General features: G+C 64.4%; 2 protein-coding genes across 4 annotated transcripts in view; one reads left to right on the top strand and one right to left on the bottom strand.

The window, feature by feature from the left end:
* Positions 1-1,117, top strand: part of B3GALT6 (beta-1,3-galactosyltransferase 6) — a 1,847-nt gene extending 730 nt beyond the window's left edge. The window contains exon 2 of the mRNA XM_049618326.1: positions 2-1,117. Coding sequence (XP_049474283.1) covers positions 2-804 — 803 coding nt within the window. The 3' untranslated portion in view covers positions 805-1,117. The remainder of the gene's footprint in view (position 1) is intronic.
* Positions 1,118-10,267: 9,150 nt separating this feature from the next.
* On the bottom strand, positions 10,268-15,995 carry C1QTNF12 (C1q and TNF related 12). 3 transcript variants are annotated; one of them, XM_049618324.1, is made up of 8 exons: positions 15,494-15,995; positions 13,086-13,202; positions 12,893-13,004; positions 12,650-12,801; positions 12,066-12,174; positions 11,769-11,859; positions 11,545-11,623; positions 11,050-11,248 (listed from the first exon to the last, which is right to left on the bottom strand). In XM_049618324.1, the coding sequence occupies exons 1-8, from the start codon at positions 15,656-15,658 to the stop codon at positions 11,150-11,152; spliced, it is 924 nt and encodes a 307-aa protein (XP_049474281.1). In that variant the 5' UTR covers positions 15,659-15,995; the 3' UTR covers positions 11,050-11,149. The 3 variants fall into 3 exon arrangements, with proteins under 3 accessions (XP_049474278.1, XP_049474280.1, XP_049474281.1); XM_049618321.1 differs by lacking the exon at positions 15,494-15,995 and having other exon boundaries at positions 10,268-11,248; positions 11,769-12,174; positions 13,086-15,222; XM_049618323.1 differs by lacking the exon at positions 15,494-15,995 and having other exon boundaries at positions 10,268-11,248; positions 11,769-12,236; positions 12,650-13,157.
* Between the last annotated feature and the right edge of the window lie 3,527 nt (positions 15,996-19,522).

The following is a 19,522-nucleotide window of genomic DNA, read 5'->3' as shown; positions in this document are numbered from 1 at the left end:
ACGAAATCGGAGGACAAGTTCGCGGTCGGGCCGGTCCGCGGCACGTGGCTGGCGGCGGCGCGGCGCGGCGGCCCGGGCGACGTGTGGGCGCGCTTCGCCGTGGGCACGGGCGGCCTGGGCGCCGAGGAGCGGCGCGCCCTGGAGCGCGAGCAGGCGCGGCACGGCGACCTGCTGCTGCTGCCCGCGCTGCGCGACGCGTATGAGAACCTCACCGCCAAGGTGCTGGCCATGCTGTCCTGGCTGGACGAGCACGTGGCCTTCGAGTTCGTGCTTAAGGCCGACGACGACTCGTTCGCGCGGCTGGACGCGCTGCTGGCCGAGCTGCGCGCGCGCGAACCCGCGCGTCGCCGCCGCCTCTACTGGGGCTTCTTTTCGGGCCGCGGCCGCGTCAAGCCCGGGGGCCGCTGGCGCGAGGCCGCCTGGCAGCTCTGTGACTACTACCTGCCCTACGCGCTGGGCGGCGGCTACGTGCTCTCGGCCGACCTGGTGCACTACCTGCGCCTCAGTCGCGAGTACCTGCGCGCCTGGCAGAGCGAGGACGTGTCGCTGGGCGCCTGGCTGGCGCCGGTGGACGTCCAGCGCGAGCACGACCCGCGCTTCGACACCGAGTACAAGTCCCGCGGCTGCAGCAACCAGTACCTGGTGACTCACAAGCAGAGCCTGGAGGACATGCTGGAGAAGCACCAGACGCTGATGCGGGAGGGCCGCCTGTGCAGGCAGGAGGTGCAGCTGCGCCTGTCCTACATCTACGACTGGTCCGCGCCCCCCTCGCAGTGCTGTCAGAGGAAGGAGGGCATCCCCTGAGCCGCGGCCGCAGCCGACCCGCCGCGTGCCGCACGGAGGCCGGGACAGGGCCCCCAAGGCGGCCGCCGCCGCGACGGTCGTTCAGGGTCCCGTGAGGCAGCCGCTGAGGCGGCCTCCCGCCGGCCTTGCACGGGCACGGCTGACGGGTTCTGGCCGGGTGTCCGGAAGGAGCCCAGCCCTCAAGGGGACCTGGCTTCTGCGGCGACCGGTAGGGTTTTCAGGCAGACGCCAAGCGGCGGCGGACAGCTCGCGGGTGCCAGCTCCCGTGGGCGCGCCCAGGGCCGTGCACCCCAGCGGCCGCCACCGGGCCTCGCTCGGGAGCATCTTGTTCTGGGCCAGGGAGGCCCCTGGGGCTTGCCAGGGCAGCACCTTACGTCCAGGTAGAAACGTCCGGTCCCTGGATCTCAGCCGGCATCGGCCTGGCTGTGAAGACGCCCAGCTTTGGGCGAGCTGGCAGGGCTTTGCCGCCGCGCCCCGGCCTGTCCTTCTCCCGACGTAGGGGCCAGCAGCAGCGAGAGGCTGGAGCTGACGGGCACTTGCGGACCTGACCACAGAGAAAGAACCTGGACTCGTTCAGGGGTGGGGACTGTGCCTTGTCCTGCATCCTGTGGTGACCGTCCACGTAGGAAATCACTGCCCAGAGAGCCGCGGCTGCAGGGATCTGACCCTCGGGCCCTTGCATGTTGCACCTTCACTGCGACACACTCCAGTGGCTTTTCCTCAGAATTGCTGTAGCCGTATCGAGTTAGGTTACCTGCTTCTGTGTTTCGTGTTGGTACCATTTGTCATGTGCAAGTCTAGGGTTTACACTTGGTGTTACTGTTTCACAGCCTCAGTGGTGTTTTGGTCTGTGTTGCTCCAAAGTGAATCTGTGATCAGTGTGCTTCGGCGCGAGTCTGTGACTTATAAATATTGTAAATTCGTGTAGCTAAGAGTTTTAAGTTGGGAGCGTGTGGGTCTCAGTATATTTTTTAAATTATTTAAGGGAAGACTTTTCTATCAGAACTTGGAATTTGTGGATTAATCTGTTTTTACAGCTTGAGTTGTAGGCTCGTTGCTGCATGTGTGTTTAAATGTGGAAGAATTCTAAAATTATCCATTTCTCTTTCTAGTTTACGCTGGAAAGTCGGTCCCATTGTCTCTTTCTGAAAAGACTCCTTTTAAGGCTTCCTCGCAGCCGTGCAGGCCAAAGTGTTCCTCACCTGCACATTTGTTATTTTAGACTCTGGGCCCAAGTTCCAGGAATCTGAACTCTTACAAGTATCGGTGAGGTGTCCGTTGTTCTGTCTTTAGAAAGGCTTCACTGGCTGCCGCGTCCTTTTGGAGACAGAATGCATTTACGTGCACCGCCCCCGTGACCGATCACCCCTCTCAAACCTGGACACATCCTCGGAGACTCGGGTCCCTTTTTTCCCCGTTAAATGTGAAAGTGAGCGCTGTGACCGTCACAGAAGTCAAATAGGCTCCGGGACAGCGCGAGCCCCTCCCGGTACAGTGGTGCATGGTCCTACAGAGCTCTTCTGGGGTCTGACCTGGGTTTGCTGTCCGGGGAACCTGGCCACGCGGCCAGTGTCCGCAGTGCACCTCGGGCAACGCAAACAGAAGGCACAGACCTCTGACCTGCCACTCTCTGGTGTTCTCGGGCCGTGGATCGTGAGAGCGGGCGTCTTAGCTTGGGCCGCGGTGACAAAACGCCACAGATGTGTGTCCCTCAAGTCTCTAAGAGCACATGTGATCGGCCCCACCTGGGCTGGGTGGTGAGGGCCCTCTTCCCGGCCTGCAGGCGGCTGCCTTCTCACCGCGGCCTTGTGACGGGAGAGAGCCAAAGCGAGTGCCTGGTGTCTCTTTTTACAAGGACGCTGATCCCACCAGAGGGCCCACCCGCATGACCTCAGCTACCACCACCTCCAGATACTATCACATTGGGAGTTGAGGCTTCAGTCTGAGTTTGGGGGGATGTAGTCCACAGCGGCAGGTTGGGGTTATTTTTGTTGAAAGGTAGAAGGATATCCGGAGTCTGGAGTCTTGGGCCAGAAGGAAGCGGGGGATGGTCTCGTGGTTGCAATTCTCCTGCCTTTAGAAGGTGGAAGCCGGGCCAGAGAGGTCCCAAGAGCTGACACATTCTGATTACGAGGTGAACGTCGGCTTTCTGATTGGCCAGTGTGAGCCAGGACTGACCTTTCCCCTGTGAACACCTGGTTTGCGGGACAAGGATTCACAAGAGGAGCCAGGTTTGGGGACACCGGGGTGAGCAGAATGGGACCCCGCCGACCTTTTTCGCCTGAACGTGTTGCGTGAGCGTCGGGATTGTCGAAGGAGTTGACATGTGCCCATGTCCATTCTCCTTCTGCAGACAGCTTGCCGGCACCCACGTGCCGGGGGCAGAGCCAGGCTCCGAGCCCAGGGGTGGACCTCTGATCCCTGCCCTGCGTTGCAGTCCTGCTGTAGTTTCCGGTTCGTCCAGGGCACACCCCATGGGAAGGAAGCATGGCAGCCATGTCCAGGGCCTCCTTGTAAAAAATCTAAAAACCCAGACGTGTCTCTTGAGGCGAGGGGGACCTACGAGACTGAGCGTTCGCTTGAATCACGTGAAGGTGCCAGGATGCAACCAGTTTTGACAAAAATGGAAACTTCCTATTGTTCAGCCGAAATCATTAAATTTCCATACAGAACAAACCCTCTCCTGGGCTGACTGTGCACATCATTACTGCAGTTGTAACGTCAGGATTCAGACCACACGTTCGATCTGATGGCCAGGGGTCCCTTCCTGGAGTGACCCTCCGCCATCACCTTGCCGGCAATACTGGGGCCCATGGATAGAGCCCGCCCTGGCTGGCGGGTTCTCCAGGTCAGGGGGGCCCCCCCCCCCAGACTGCACCTCCCGCCCACTGAGCCACACACTGCAGGCTGCACGCCACCTGGACACGTGTGTCCTAAGGCCAGTGGCTGAGCCCATCGCCGGCCAGGGGCCCGGGAGACGGCAGGCTCTTGGGAGATGGGGAGTCAGACCACCGAACTGGTTTTTACTGGGGGTTTGGGACACAGGGCAGCCAACTCTCTCCCAGCCAAACCAGTCTCTCTTTAAGTGGCCGTCAGCCCACACTGGCAGAGAGCATCAGGCCCGGAGGGGCATGGGCCACCCGGCACCACCTCGAGTGGTGCCCCTCTTCTCATGGAGGGCCCTGGCCCCGCCCCTCCCTCCCCCGGGGCCGACGTGGAGAGCAGGTGTCAGGAGAGGACTCGAGCTGTTGGGACACCAGGGTAACAGGCCAGTGCCTGCATTCAGCACTTCTGCGGGCTGGCGTGCAGCCCTGGCAACGGCCCCTTCATTTTCCTGAGAAAGAGGAAGAGACGGGGCATAGAGACTGAGCGCTTTGGCCAAGGTTCCAGGACTAGAAAATGTCGAAACTTCAGAAACGTTGGCAGTGACAGGATGAAGCTCCAAAGAATTCCATCAAGCAAGAAAAGCCAATCCCGAAAAGTCTGCGTGCTGGCTGCTCCTTGATGCTTGCGCTCCGGACCCAGGGATTTGGAGAGAGGCTCAGGTTGTTTCTAGTCAGTGTGCCCTGGGTCGAGCTAATGTCTCTCTTCTTCTCTGAGCCTAGGGAGCGGGCAGCCCTTAGGGGGAGTGTCTGTCCTTAAACCACGGCCTGGCCTCAGAACAAACCCTGGGCTCTCGAGGGGTCGTGGTCCAAGCCCTGTGAGTCTTCCCGTTCCTGAGACCCCATGAGCCTCCACTCCAGGGTCTCCCCGGCGGTCACCTTCCGGCACCCACCCAGAGGACCTTCCCCACATCCTACAGCTTGGGAGCTGAAATAATCCCGTCACCTGGCCTCTGTGGGCACCTGTGCCCCCATCTTCAGGGCCAGGGTGGGCTCACTGCCAGCCTGGGCTACCCCCTGGAGCTCCCTACCCTCCTCTGCTCTCACCCACCCCCACTCACCCCCACACTCTCCTCTGACCCAGCCCTTCCTGCCCCCCATCTTTCCTGTGGATGGTGCCGTTGGCCCCCCATCCATCCCCGTTCCCCCACTTCGTGCCCTCACAGTCTCCTGCAGAAGGCCCAGCACTACCCCCCACAGCCACACCGCAGCCAGGTAACCCTACCCACTGGGCCGACTGCTTCTGAGATCACTCAAAGCCAACAAAACAGCCCACTGCCCCGTGTGTCCTGGGGCCCGCATGCCCTGGGGACTGTCCTCTGCTGGGTGTCTCTGGAGCCCCTCCCCCCCCACAGACCCTGTGCCTCCCCCACTGTGGGGTCCCATTGCAGGTGGTGCAGTGGGTGGTGTGGCCTGACAAGCGGTGCGGGGGGCAGGGAGGAGAGGGGGAGGGGAGAGGGAAGACTGACAGCGTCAGGCCTCTGCTCCGGCTGCAGCGAAGGAGACTCGCAGCGGGGCCTCGGCAGGCATCCCATGGACCGAGCTCAGGCACGCTGCTGTGCCCGGGGCCTGGTCCAGCGGGCATCATGGAGGCCGATGGCCATCGGTGCAGGGCGCCCACTGCCAGCTCCCGGCCTTCCCCTTGGCCCCCGAGGGGCCCAGAACAGGAAATGAGTGAAATCGGAGAAGATCAGCAGTTCTGCAAGGCTAGGGCAGGGCACCAGGGTCAGGGGAATGTGTTCTGGGAGGTCCCAGGGATGTGGGACCCCATTCTGGATGCCAGCCTCAGCTGCCCAAGTCAGAAGACTGGGCAGAGGTGTGGCCCCCAGTCCGAGCACCAGCAGGTGCCCAGGGGTGCCCATCTAGCCCCAGGTCCCTGGTGGGGACCTGGAGAGCATCCCGAGCCTGGGGTGGGGCTCCTGACAGGCTGCTCTCAGGAGACCCAGCCTCTGCAGAAGCTAATGGTGGGGTGGAGTGGCTTCTGCCCCTCCCCCGCCTTGACACAGACCTGAGGGCTACACCAGGGCCATCTTGGGAGTGGGGGGTGTGGGGGGGGGCCAGGAAGTGACGAGGGTCAAGGCTCTCTGCAGAGGGGTCTCCACTTGAGCTTGGAGATGAAAGCTACCCCCAGGAAGGGAGCCCTGGCAGCTGGGAGGGGGAGGCGGGGGGGCAGCAGGAACTGGAATCCAAGAAGGTCTAGGCAGGGGTGGCAGTGGGGGAAGCTGCTAGGCCAGTCGCCGCCACTCAGCAGGATGGTCAGGGGCCCTCCCACACACACCTGTGGCCGGCCACCTGCCCAGGTGCCCCTGTCGCCCCTGGCCCCAGGTGCCTGCACTTCCTGTGCACATGGCCCCAGAGGCCCTTCTCCCAGCCAGCAGGGTTCACAGATGGCTGGGTGGCAGGGCCCGCCAAGCAGAGCTCGGCTGGTGGTGGCGCTCACAGGCCGGGGAGAAGCCAGGGCCACGGAGAACCCGGACCACGGACTAGCCCGTCTTCCAGAGTAAACACCACAGGCTGCAGCCAGCAGGACGGAAACCCGGTGAGGACCCTCACCTGCAGCCTGCCTCCCACCACCCAGGGCCTGGCCCAGCCCGGTGATCCAACCCCTGCCCCCGACCTCCAGCGGTGTCCGAGGATCTCAAAGGCCCAACCCCCGAGGGGCCCGGCACCCTGACGCAGGCGCCCACTCGATCCTTCAAAGGGAGTGACGGGTGGATGGCCAGAGCCAGGCTCAAGCCCGCGACAGGAGTCACCACGTCAGGCCCTCTGAGCATATCCCCAGGCAGGCCCCCACCCTGTCCCTCTGGCCCCAGAGGAAGGATCAGACAACCCCACGGCGAAGGTCCCGAAGAGTGCATCCTTGGGTCTGTTGGGTCTGGCCCTGGTGCAGGCTGCTGTGAGGGCCCCCTGCGGATGGGCTTCTGGGGCCCGGGGGGGGGGGGGGGGGGGGGGGGGGGGGGGCAGGGGGCAGGGATTCAGGGCTACGGCAGGGGGCCAGGAGGCAGGCGAGGGGCTGCAGGAAGGCTGAGCGACTGCTTCTGGACATGCTTTACTTCACAACTGGAGTTTCGCTTGGCCCTCTGACACCCTTCCTGTTCACTCCTGCTCTCGCTGCCACCCCCTCACATACCCAGGTTCCAACAGAGCAGCCTGGAGGGGCCGCGAGTGCGGGTGGGGGTCCCTCCTACCCTCGAGGCCGCCCCGGGTGTGTGTGTGACCTGCCGGCTGTTACAAAACTGACATTATCAACCAGAGGAACCCATGAGTCACTGCCCCGGGGCAGGGGCTGCACCCCAAACTCCCCCGAACAAAGGCCTTTTGTCCCCAAGCACCACAGCCCCACCCCTAGGCCAGGCCCGCCTGTGCACACCATCAGACACAAGTGGGCAGACGTGCCGATGGCGGGAGCAGGCACGGGCTCGACATCCGGACGTGCTTCCCAGCCTCGCTTAACGTGGCTGCAGGGGCCGGGCTCGGGGAGACCCTGAGATGCTGAAGGCCTCAGCTCCTGGCTGACCCTGAGGCAGGGCCCTAAGGTCGTGCGGAGCTCGGAGCCGCCTGAACTCAGAGCCCATCGAGTGCACCGTTCAAGCCGGGCCAGTGAGCAAGACCCCGGGGTGCAGTGCCCCACCCTGCTCCCCAGCAGAGGGCTGCGCGGCCTCGGATCGGAGGCCTCAGGTGCGACAAGGCACACCCCCACCCCCTGCCATCCCAGTGAGCTTCTGTCCCAGGACAGTGCGCTGCGAGCTTCTCCTTGGGGGTGAGGAAGCCCTCTCCCCTGCCCCCAGCACCCAGAGTCCCCAGCTGTCATGGAGAGTCCAACTCGAGGACTGACAGCAGCACATCCCCACCCCAGGGTCCAGCGGCTTTGTGACCACGCGCACAGCCCCGCCAGCCGGCCTCCCTGACGCCCAGGACCGAGCACGGCCGTTCCCGAGCTCAGGGACTGGCTGGCCAGGGGCTCCAGCCACTGGGCCCCAGACACCTGCCCTGTGTTTGCTCCCCAGGGGCCTGGTGATTCTAGCTCAGCACACAAGCCCTGGTCCCAGGGCAGAGACAGAGGAGACACAGAGACTCCATCCCACACACGTCTCACACACAGCAGCACCGGGCAGCTCCACTGGCCCAGAGACACGATCGCAGCCACCACAAGGACAGCAAGTCAGCACAGGGAGCCCCGAGAGAAGCACGGACACTCCCGCCCAGACCCCCCCACACCCCAGGCCAACTCTCAGTCCCTGGCCCAGGCCGTAGGAGTCGGGACGTCCCGACGGGGTGTGAGAACCTCCCAGGTATGCTTGGAGGACAAGCAGCCGCCCTTGGAACAGCCCTCCCACTCACCAGCCCCAGGTCCAACCCCGAGGGGGGGAAGTCACGCCCAAAGCTGGGCCCTGGCCACCAAGGGCCAGCCTGTCCTGGCTGTATCCTAAAGCCCACACTTCTTCCAGGGCCCAGGCTGGTGGGGAGGGTGCTCTTCTGGAAACCTCACCCCTACCCTGTCCCATCCCACAGGCCTCTCAGAGGAGGACCACGGGCAGAGGGGACGGGCAGCCTTCTCGCCCATAGCCAGGACCCCCCCATCCTGCCCCTCCAGCCTCCTGCCACGGACGGAGGTTGAGGCCTGGCTGCTAAGCTAGTGGGCGCTCCTGGCCCCCAAGAGGACTTTCCAGCTGTCCTGAGCCAGATGCCCACATTCCTGTCTGCCCTCAAACACAGCACATGGAGGGCACTGGAGGGGCAGGCCATGACCCAGCCCCGAGACACCCCACCCCCAGGGCCCCAAGGCCTACAACCAGGCCATGGACCCAAGACCAGGGATCTGGCAGCGGAGGGCTGGGGGGTGCCAGAGGAAGCCTACCCCCTCCCAGGGGCCCCTACCTAGCACAGCAGGGCCTACAGCCCTCCCTGGCAAGCCCCAGGGTCAGATGGAGGTTCTGGGACTGAGCCCTAAAAGAGGTCAGTGAAATCAGCCCATTACTTCCCGCTGCTCCTGGGCACGGCTTGGGGTCAACAGTCAACCCGAGGCTCTCCAGAGCTGTGTGGCCCAGCCAGACGCTCAGGCCACCCCAGAGCCCAGCTATGAAACCAGAAGAGACCAGGCCCAGGAAAACGGCCCCATCTCCCAAGCTCTCCCACTCCCGGGAACCCTGCTCAGGCTGGGTATCACTGCAAGGACCCAGGGCCACTTAGGGGGCTCCAGACCCTTCCCAAGGCCTCAGGGAGCTTTTCAAACACCACAGTTCGGGCTGAAGACAATACAGCAACAAGCTTCCACTGAAGTAGGTCCCAGAGTCAGCTACTTAAGAACCTTGATCTTTTCCATTCGACAGAACACTGCTTCCCTTTGTGTCTGTGAGGGCTGTACCTGGGAGCTCCTGAAGGCAGGAGAGATGAGAGAAAAGGATGCAGCTGGGCCCAGGGTATGCCTATGGGAGCCTCGCCCTGCACTGGCCCCTTGCTCACACTGGGGGGCCAGCCTGTGTCCTTGGGGGCCTGTCTGAGCCTGGGGCCTGAACGCTGTGACCACCCCCGCTCACAGTGCTCGAAGCTGATTGGCGGTCATATCGGCCCACCCCGGCCCCTCGCGCCTCTGCTCTCACATCCTCAGCCACGGAGGCTCAGCTGGAGGCAGCACATTCCAGGGGGACTGCAGCGAAGTGGCTAATGACCTCTGATTAGGGTGGCAGAGACAGGGGGAAAGACCAGACAGACCGGGAGGCAGGTGCAGTCAGGCGCCACAACCTGGCCCTGGCCCCCTGCCCCCTGTGGGCTCCAAGAGGCTGGCCTGGTTCGTCCTTGTCCTCGCGTCCCCACCCCTCATCTGTCATCCCCTGTCTGTCACTCTCTGCGGGCTCTGGGTCTCCATCTCTGTCATCACCGCCCCCAGAGCAGCTCTGGGTATGTGAGACCTGCCCCCTCCCGGACCAGGCTGGGCGGGGGACTGGCTGGTGTTGAAGGACCTGCGGGAGAGCTCCTGGATGCAGTGAGGCCCCGGGCCCGGCTGAGTCTGGCTGGGTGCTGGCCACGATCCCTCAGTGTCCCCTCCCACTGTGCCCTGGGCAGCCCCGTCAGCCCACAGGCTGTTACCCCTCTATAAACTGGTGCCCATGGCCAAGCCAAGCTTGGCCAGCCTGGTACGGGACCTCGGTCATGGGAAGTGGGGGACGCTGTGTCCTCCCAAGCGTCTGCCTCCCCTGTGTGCCCCCCCTCTCCCAACCTTCTCACTGGAGACCCCAGGAAGGGGCACCCACGCCCCACCCCCACAAGCTACCAGAGTATCCCCACTCAGACCAGGCCGGTGCCTGCAGCTGAAGCAGAGACACCCCCCACTCAGCCCCCCAGCCCCTGACGCCAGCCTGGGACGACCAGGGAGAGAGGTGGGGTGGGTCATCGGCCAAACCCTGGGCTGCACGGGCTGGCGCCAGTCTGGCACCACTGCTCTCCCGCCTCATTACCCAGCAGGCTGCAGGGAGGGTCCCTCCCATGCTCCGCGCCCCCCCCCCCCCCCCCATGCCCCCCCCACAGGGGTCAGGGTCCCCAGGGGGAGAAGCTGAACAACGGCCCTTGGGCTCCAACCTCAACCTGCCCCGTCCCTCCGTCTACAGGGTGAAAGAGGCCCTTCCCTGCTCAGCCTTGGAAATGGGGCTTCAGGCCCTGCTGCTGCGGACCCGAGCCCCACCTCCGGCCCCCAGGCTTCTGTGGAGGGGTCAGGGGCCTCACCTCAGCCCTCCAGGTGGGGCCGCCTGCCGAGGACCCAGGTGCCAACCAGAGATAGTATCTCAGCAGCTCTGCGGAGGCCCAGACATCCCAAGATCGATTTACATTCTTTGGTCTGGGTTTGCTGGAGCCAAGACGGGGTAGGGGTAGAGGGCCCCAAACCCACAGGACGGGCGGGCACGGCCTTGGCCGCCCCACCTGGGGTTTGCACCCACCTGATGGCGGCAGCCACCAAGGAGAAGTGGGGTCAGCGAGGTGCCCTGCCGGCCTGGGCCTGGACCACCCTGGGCCCCGCCCCGCAAACACAGGCGCACTCAGCACCCCAGCGTGGGCAGGAACGCCCTCTGGGCTCACGTGTGGGGTTTGGTGACCTGCACGCGCACGTGCAATCTTGTGTGTGGCCCACACCCGTGGGCTCCCCGCACCTGCCCCACGGGACAAGGCCCTCCCAAGGGCTCCCCACCTCGCGCTCCGCACCCCAGACAGGCACGGCACGCGGCATCTGGCCACCATCTGACCAACTTCTGGTGCTGAACGGGTCTGGGCCCCTGGCCCTTCACGTGTCCACAGATCGCTGCCTCCAGGCCGGACATGAGGCCACACGTCCTTCCAGGGCCACACCTGCGCCCCCCACCCCCATGACTACACAGTGACCAGGCGACAGGGAGGGCTGAGAGCTCTTTATTGCTGTCACCAGAGGTTTTACAGAGGACAGTGGGGGGCGGGTGGGGGACCCTGTCTGGCCCTCACGTGCCCAGGAGCAGGCCGGAGAAGCTGGAGCCACTCTGGATCGTGAGGGCTGTCCCAGAGCCGTTGTCCACAAAGATGGAGGCGTACTGTCCAGCCTGCAGACACCCCACAGTGGATGTCACCACCCACGACACCCGCCTGCCCGGGGGAGCGCATGGAGGGATGAAGCTCAAGCCCCAGCACACAGCACCCACCCCAGGGGTCATCTGGCCGATGCTCCGGGCCTCGGATCCCCCCCTCCGGTGCAGCCCCCCCCCCCCGGCCTCACCTGCACCCACCCCAGGGGTCATCTGGCCGATGCTCCGGGCCTCGGATCCCCCCCTCCGGTGCAGCCCCCCCCCCCCCCCCCCCCCCCCCCCCCCCCCCCCCCGGTGCAGCCCCCTGGCCTCACCTGCAAGTGCAGCAGACCCTGGACTTGCATGGTGAAGACCCTGCCTCGGCTCTCCAGGCCCGAGATGGCCTCCAGGGACCTGGACAGGGCGCGCAGGACAGGGGTGAGGGCACAGCTGACTGCGGGGCCAGGACCCCACCCCCATACACAGCGCGGTCGACACTGGGGCACCACCCCCCGCGACCGCCCAGCATTCAGGGTGCCCCCTAGGAAGGCCCACTCACATGTGTCGATGACACAGGGACTCGATGCAGACGAGCGCCCGCACTGTGTCCCGAGCCCGCAGCCGTGGCCTGCCCTGCGGCTCCCTGTGGTCTGTGGAGACAGGGCCTGGCCTGCAACAGCCCTCAGGGAGGACGGAGCAGAGAGGGGCAGGGGGCTGGGACTGGGGGCCTTCAGGACGCACTGCCAGATGTAGGCCCAGGAGCGGCTGAGGGCTGGGGGAGGGTGGCCCTGAGTGAGACCCCCAGGGAGGTGGGGTTGTAGCAAAGGACCCAGGTCTGGGGGCCGGCCCCACTCACCCACGTGCAGGCTGGCAGAAAACTGGAAGATGGCGGTCACTGGGGCTGTGAACCGGCCCGAGGCCAGGCTCAAGCCGGACCCCCGCAGGAAGGCGCCCTGGGCAGTGGGCTGGAGGGATAGCAGGTGAACAGCCAGCTGCAGCGCCTGGGCCCTCATCTTGCACATCCAGCCTGGGGGAGGCGCCTGTGACCAACAGCCGCCACCCCAAGCAGGCCCCAGGTGGGCAAGGTGGGGGGTGACCTACGTGTCTATGCCCCTCTGGGCCCCTGGGCACAGGCTCCAGGCCCCAAGGGATGGATGAACCCTCAAGAGCCCCCACCTGGAAAGGTATCCCTGCCTCCCGGCCACCTTGGATCCCACCCAGTCATGGCACACGAGACCTGCTAACCCTGACCTAGGTCACCTCCCCCTGCATGTTATGTGCTGGGTGGCTGTCCCAGGCTGGCTGTGAGCACCGCCCCCCCAGTGGTGGGGAGCCCACCCAGCACCACGCACCCCGCTGGCCCGTGCTGGTACATGAGGAAGGCCTACAGCAGATGCCCCAAGAGGACCAGGGCCCCCCCGAGCCCCCGAGCCCACTCACAGCCTGGAAGCCACGCAGCTCCAGCAGTGTCCTCTCGTCCACCACTGTAGGGCCCTTCAGTCCACAGTGGAAGGCCTCAGCCACCAGCCACCTGCCTGTCCCTTCAGGCAGCAAGGGGCTCAGCAGCCCCAAGAACCGGCGCTCGGTGGCCTCTGCGGGGAAAAGGGTGAGGCAGCACCTCGGGGTCAGTGTGGGGTCACCCCCGGGGCCCCAGGCGGGAAGAGTCAGGGACAGGGGCCTCACCTTTCAGCATCTCCTGAAACTCTCGCAACAGGGCCTCCTGGTTGACTGCTGCACCGGGGGGGCCGGGGGGCCCAGGGGGCCCAGGAGGCCCTGGGGGGCCAGAGAGGCCTCGCTGCGGGGAGGCAGGAGCAAAGTGAGGGTCCTAGTTGGAGCCACAGCCACCCCTGCCCTGGGTTCAGACCCCGGGGCTCACCGACTTCTTGTCCCGGCCCCGGCACCGTCTCTTCGAGGCCCCATCATCTGGCCGCCGGACAAAGTTCAGCCATGTCATGTGGGCATCTGAGAACTCAGGCCCCAAGGCCTCAGGCGGCTGCAGGGCCAGGGAACAGGGCTAGTGAGCTGGCCACCGGGCCCTAATGAGTCCTGCCCTACTGCCCCCAGCGGACATCGGGGAACCTCAGGACCCAGGCCACCTTGGGCAGGACTCAGGGTACACACAAGAAAAGTGGCAACGGGGCACCGCGGGCCACCCCTGGGGACCCAGACCAAGATGAGACACAGGACAAGGGCTCGGGGCCTGATATCCAGGTACCGTGGTCTGGGTTCTGTTATTAGAGCGACCGTGTCCCCTCCCACTGGACCCTGTTCCCAAGCAGATGGGCACACCTGTGTATACACAAGACCAGCCCCACAAGTCCCAACAGAGGCCTGGCCCTGGCTGAGGCGGGCAGCAGTGAAGAGCAGCGAGTTCTCTGTGGGGCTTCTCGAGAGTCCCAGAACCATGCGAAACCAGGGGGGAGGACAGGCACAGGCCTTGCTTTGTGTTGGACATGAGTGTGTGAGCTGGTGGCCTTGGCCCCCCAGCCGGCCCTGCTGTTCAGGCTCTGACCCAGGCCACAGCTGGCCAGTCCACCTCACTGTTGGAGCGAGGTTTGGGAGAGAGCCACCACCATGGGGCTCGCAGAGTCCTGGCCGCTCTCTTCAGGCTGACCCAGGCAGGGCAAGCTGAGCAGTCCTGACCCGGGGTCCAGGCCGGCAGTCAGCCCTCAGTCCCTAGCATAGCAAGAGCCAGGCGCCCGGGGCAGGTGCCGCCTCCTGACCTGGGAAAGCCAGGGCCTCCTCTCCATAGACCAGGCCAAGTCTCTATCCTGGGGGGGATGGGAAGGGCAGGTAGGGTAGGGCACCTCCCACCCCTGGTCTGGGCCCCACCCAGAGAAGAGAAGGACACCAAGAACTTCAGAATGTCCAGGAGCGCCTGGGGGGCTCAGTCGGTTGAGCGTCCGACTTCGGCTCAGGTCATGATCTCGCGGTTCGTGAATTCAAGCCCCGCGTCGGGCTCTGTGCTGACAGCTCGGAGCCTGGAGCCTGCTTCGGATGCTGTGTCTCCCTCTCTCTGTCCCTCCCCCACTCATGCTCTGTCTCTGTCTCTCAAAAATAAATAAACATTAAAAAGATTAAAAAAAAAAACAAAAAAAACTTTGGAATGTCCTGGTTCCTCGCATATCTGGTATCTGCCCGGTCCCCTGGCTGCCACCCACCCTGGCCACGCTTGAGGGACCCAGGAGCCCTGAGAGACCGGTACATCAGTGGCGTCTAGGGGCCAAGGGCTGCAGGAGCAGGGGACAAGTGGAAGATGAGCTCATCCCTAGCAAGAAGAGCAGGAGCTCCAGTGTCTGGGGAGGTCTGTCCAGGGCACGTGTCCCATGGCAGCCCCCCAACCCACGGAGACCACTCCGGGAATAGAGATTTTCCTGTTTGTCTCCAGGCCGACTCGTGCCAGGCAGGGCAGGGAACGACCACTAAGCACCTTCCCCTGGGTGACTGGCCGGAATCAGCCCCAGAAGCTGCGGGTAGCCCACTCTTCTCCGGCTCGGCCTGCCCGTCTGGCAAACGGGGCCCCGGGCTCCAACGGGCCGCGTGGGCTGAGAGCAGCCTGGCTGGCCGCCGCAGAGACGCCCTTGGGAGGCTGGAGGCCAGGATCAAAGGCGTGAGGGCGGGGGGGTGGGGGACCTGTCCCAGCAACGGCCTCTCCCTTCCCAGTCCCTCGGCCCCCAGGTGGGCAGCTGCACAAAGCCACCAGGCCTGCTGGAGTCAGCTCCGAGACCCCCTCTGGAGATACAAGGAGCAGGAAAGGTGGAGGACCAGCGCTGAGGTGGGTGCGGGGAACTTTTGTCTCAGAGAGGACCCAGGGCCAGACTGGGGCCAGAGGGACTGCAATAACCAGGAACACAGCCTGTGCCAGAGGCCGGAGAGGGTGCTGGCCACGCAGCGTGCGATCAGGGTAAGGACCTCCAGGAAGCACAGGGTCCAGGCTAGCCTGGGCCTCTCCAGCCACTCAAGTTGTGGGGGACCTGGATTCCCAACGAGGAGTCTAGAACTCCTCCCCACCCACTCCTGAATTAGCAGTTACACCAAACGGCAGCACGTGGAACCTAGGGCTTCAAAGGGTTCACTGTAACCCCTCTGGGAAGTCCCTCTCCTCCCCCGCCCCTTCCCCTGGGCCAGGGGGGCCCCATGGATGCCCCAATAGCAGCTGCTGCAAATCGTGCCCAAAGTCCCACTTCGTGGGGACAGGATGGGGAGGCCTGCAGAGCCGGGGCCCCCCTGAAGTCTACAAATGGCATGCACACCCGCACCCACGTGCAACCGGCCCGCATGTACCTTGGGGGAGCCTGGCAGCCCCTCGCTGTTGGACGCGGTGGCGGTGGGGTGCTCGGTGCGCTGGCCGGGCTGCCGTGGCCTCTTGGGCTCCCGCCGCGCCCCGATGCCCCCGAGGAGCACAAGCTGCAGCCAGAGGAGGGCTGCGGCAGCCCGGGCCCAGTGCATGGCGGCCAGCCCGCAGCTCCGGACCTCGGTGATGGCTCAGCGCTGCGGGTGCGGACAGCCCGGTGTGCTCATGGGGGCAGCAGCACAGCCGCACTCAGGGCCCCGGTGCGGGGACACGGCCCCAGGAGGCGCCTGGCTGCTGCCGGTGCATGTGCACACAGGGTGAGCTGGAGCAGCGGCGGGGCGGGCACGACGACGGCAGACTCGCTCCTGCTCCCTCAGGCTGGGGCCGGCGCCCCGGCCGCCCGCGCCGCCGCCAAATAAACCCTCCCCTCCTCCCCGAAGCTCCAAGGGGGAGGGCTCACACTCGGCTGGTCCCCCGGCGCCAGGCCAGCCCGGGGGCGTGGACGGGGCTTTAGCAGGGGCCGCGCCTCCCGCAGGCGCTCTGAGCCTTTGGAAACAGCCCCCACCCTTCCCCCCCCCCCCCCGGGGCCAACTCACCCTGGAAACTGTTAACACGAATTCACCCCACCTGCCTCCCAGCTCAGCTCCCGACACCGCACATCCAGCCCCTTCAGGGTGGTGGCCCAGGGTAGGGGAGCCCTCCATCAGGACCGACAGCCCCAACTGCCCTTCCTACATATGACCCACCTCGCTCGGGCCCCCCAAGCCCTCTACACAGCAACCCCTACCCCAAGGTCCCGGCGATGCCCGGAAGCCTGGCTCGGATCCCACTCCTGAGAAAGGCGGGACCCAGGAAGCAGGACAGCTGACCCACGAGGCTCCCAGCCTTGTCCCGGCAGTGGGCGCTGGCCCTCCACTAGCGGGGAGCCTGGCTAGTGAGGGGAGGGACTGACTGACCTCAGAGCAAAGGCACGGTGGGTGGCCCCGGCCGCCCCAACGTCCTTCTGCCCCCTCCTCTTCTTGGGGCACGAGGCCAACCCTTACTGCCTGAGGGGCTGCCCTCACCCAAACAGGCCTCTGTGCTTCTGATGGTCCTGAGCCAGCAGGGGAAAGGGAGCGGAGTCCCCAGGCCTTTGCGCCCCAACCTGGAGGTCAGCACAAGCGTGAGCCCCTGGGTGGCCGTGTGGCGCCAGAGGAGCCGGTTCCCTCCACAGCTGTCCGCCCAAGGAGAGGGAGCTCGGGATCTCCCCTCAGCTGGACCTGAGCAACAGTGGGCGGGTCCCCGGGGAGAGCTGGGACCCATCCCGAACCACCTCCAGGGTGCACGCCGCGGGCAACGGGTCCGCCAGGGCCAGCGCAAGCCAACAAGCCGCACAGACTCACTCGCCGCGTGGTGAGGGCCTGCGTGGGGACCGAGGCTAGGACGGGTCAGAGCCATGGCTATAGCCCCCGCAGGAGCTGCTGCTTGCAGTCCGGCCTAGAGGAAGGTGGGGCACACCGGTCCTGGTGGAGGAGTCCTCCAGGCACCCCTCAACTTCCCGATGTCTGCCAGGAATGCCGAGGCGCCGAGACAAGCCTGGTGGGGAAGGTGTGAGGAGTGTCCGCCCAGGGTCATTCGTCCCCTCTGCTGGCTCAGGCAGAGATGGTCGGTCACCTCCAGGGACAACAGAGGCCGGCTCTGGTGAACCCTGAGCTCACGACTGGGAGCCTCAGGTCTCTTGGGTGTCCAGCTGGTGAGCTCCCAACGCCCGGGTCCTGAGGGGGGCGCCGCACTGCAGAAGATCCCCTTGTGCCCTGCCCCGTGGAACCCCAGATGTGCCCTGCACCCAACACCGGGTCAGGAAAGGTAGCCAAGAAGACTCCTCCTGAGCTGCCAGACCCCCCTTTGCAGGCTGGGTACCTGTGCTCCCATCAACCGCATCCTGACAGTTTGATCCTTCGAGGCTCAAAAGTGCGTCACTGGAGTGCCGTCGGCAATGCGCCGTCTCTGGCTGCCGTGTGGACACTGCCAGCTGCACCAGCCTCCGGCACGGTCCTCCTAAAGGCAGGCCAACAGCAGAGGGCCTCTGAAGCAGGATGGGGGAGCCACATGGCAACGGGCCTCAGACAGGTCCAACCACGCCTGAACCATGAGCTCTGCTCCCATCCCTAGGCACCTTGAGAACAAGCAGGAAGCAGGAGCCACTTCCTCGGCCCACTGGTCCAGCAGTCTCAGCCAAGTCATGCTCTGCATGAGGTCACTGCCCCCTTAGACTTGGGTCCAGTGTCAGGGAACCAGCTCTCTGCTTTCAGTGCCCCCTCCCCCACATCCCATGGGTCCTCCCAGGGCCCAGCGCCCCCAGTGAGCACGGGAGCTGCCGGGAACCACCACAGGGACCCTGCTCTCCAGCGTCCACGCCTCACTGCCGCAGACATCAACTGCCTGCACAGGGGAGGCTCAGGCCAGCTGCCACACAGCCACAGCCCACATGCTGGGTGCCGTCCCTACAACGGGCTGCCTGAAGTCATGCCCTTGGCACCAGGAGGGCCGCTCCAGCCTCAGCCCAGACCTGTCGGCTGCCTGGGAAGTTTCTTGGGGGAGAAATAAATGTCGGGTATGCCCTTCTCTGGGACCACAGGGCACACCTCCGGGACTGTTTCACTGGCGTCCATACAGGACCAGTTTTTTGGGGGGGCTTCTCCCCCTGGATCCCGAGACTTCACAGCACGGCTTACACTCAGGGGTTCAGCCGGGCCAGCTGGGGAAGCACACGTCCAATGGGTGGCCTAAGGGGGTCCAACTGCCCTCCACCGGGGACCCCACACAAGAACGAGGGGCCGGCGATTCCTCCGAGAGGGAGCAACACGTGTAGCCCCACAGGACAAGTTCATCTTTGTTTCTTAATTTTTATTTATTTTAAGCAATCTCTACACCCAACGTGGGACTCAAACTCACAACCCCGAGATTAAGAGTCGCACGTTCTTCCGACTGAGCCAGCCAGGTGCCCAAGTGCGTCTTTTATCTCGGGTCGCTTCAGACAGCACACCGCCTTGGACCCTTGGTGAAGGCTCTGTACTGCACGGATCTACCTCTACTACTGACAAAGGGTTTTTGATAGTTGAGATTTCACATACAGCAAAGAAATAACCCGCGTCGAGTAAAATGTTTGCTAAGCCATCTACCTCCTCAAAAACCTCAGGAAACACTAAGTGTTTGATCAGATGCCCACCTCCACAGACGCACCCTTGAGCCAGGTGTGGACAGAGGGCAAGGCCCGGCATCCAGCACAGCAGAGCCTCGCCACTGCCCAGCGCCGCCCACACAGGGACCCAGGCCCAGCAGCATTGCCACCAGGGCCCGCGGTTATTCCTGGGGCACCACCGGGCTGCAGATACGGCAGCTCCAGCCCCCCCACCCCTCACAGGCCCAACCGCTGGCCTGCCCACGGGCTAGCGGCTAGCCTGGCACCGGGCTGAGACGGACTTGCGTTTCCGCCAACAGAGACTCAAACGGCACAAAATTTAGGAACAAAGATATAATGAAAGATTTTTTTTCACACGAGTGGGTTAAATACACACAAGTGGTAAATTATAGGGCAATTTTAAATAAACTGATCAAAACCCAAAGTCGAAGATGTACAAGTGCGTGGCTGCACCTGAAGCCCCCTCTGGCCTCTGGAGTGAAATCACAGCACCTCAGCCCATGACTCACAGACACAGTGCTTCCAAATAACGTGCAAGGGAAACGATCAAGCAGGCGCTTAACGGAAGACATCAGCGACCCAGGGAGCCTGCTTAACCCCACCAGCCCTGCCCGCAACTCAGGCCAGTCCTCCCGGGGCAGCCTTCACCTCCTCTGGATGCCCAGTTGCGTGTGGTCTTCTAGGGGAAGAGCCCACACTGGACAGGGAGCAGCTGTGAAAAGGAACACAGGAGCCTGTCTTCAGGGTACACCCAAGATCTGGGCCAAGTGTGAGGGGAGCCTGTCAGGTGCAGAACTCCATGGGGCTGCTGGGGTCAGAGGAAATGTCCTGTGGGTAC

This window comes from Panthera uncia (genome assembly GCF_023721935.1).
Source record: "Panthera uncia isolate 11264 chromosome C1 unlocalized genomic scaffold, Puncia_PCG_1.0 HiC_scaffold_4, whole genome shotgun sequence".
Lineage (NCBI taxonomy): Eukaryota > Metazoa > Chordata > Mammalia > Carnivora > Felidae > Panthera > Panthera uncia.
The sequence above is the reverse complement of the archived record's forward strand: the minus strand, read 5'-3'. Positions and strand labels throughout refer to the sequence as shown.

What these genes read in the sequence shown, in the direction of transcription:
- C1QTNF12 (XM_049618321.1), bottom strand. Translation starts at nt 13,163, where the DNA reads ATGACATGGCTGAACTTTGTCCGGCGGCCAGATGATGGGGCCTCGAAG. An exon ending in TCCCTGTGTCATCGACACAT is followed by an intron (nt 11,624 to 11,768) that starts GTGAGTGGGCCT and finishes CGCCCTGTCCAG; the next exon opens with GTCCCTGGAGGCCATCTCGG. An exon ending in AGGGTCTGCTGCACTTGCAG is followed by an intron (nt 11,249 to 11,544) that starts GTGAGGCCAGGG and finishes GGGTGTCTGCAG; the next exon opens with GCTGGACAGTACGCCTCCAT.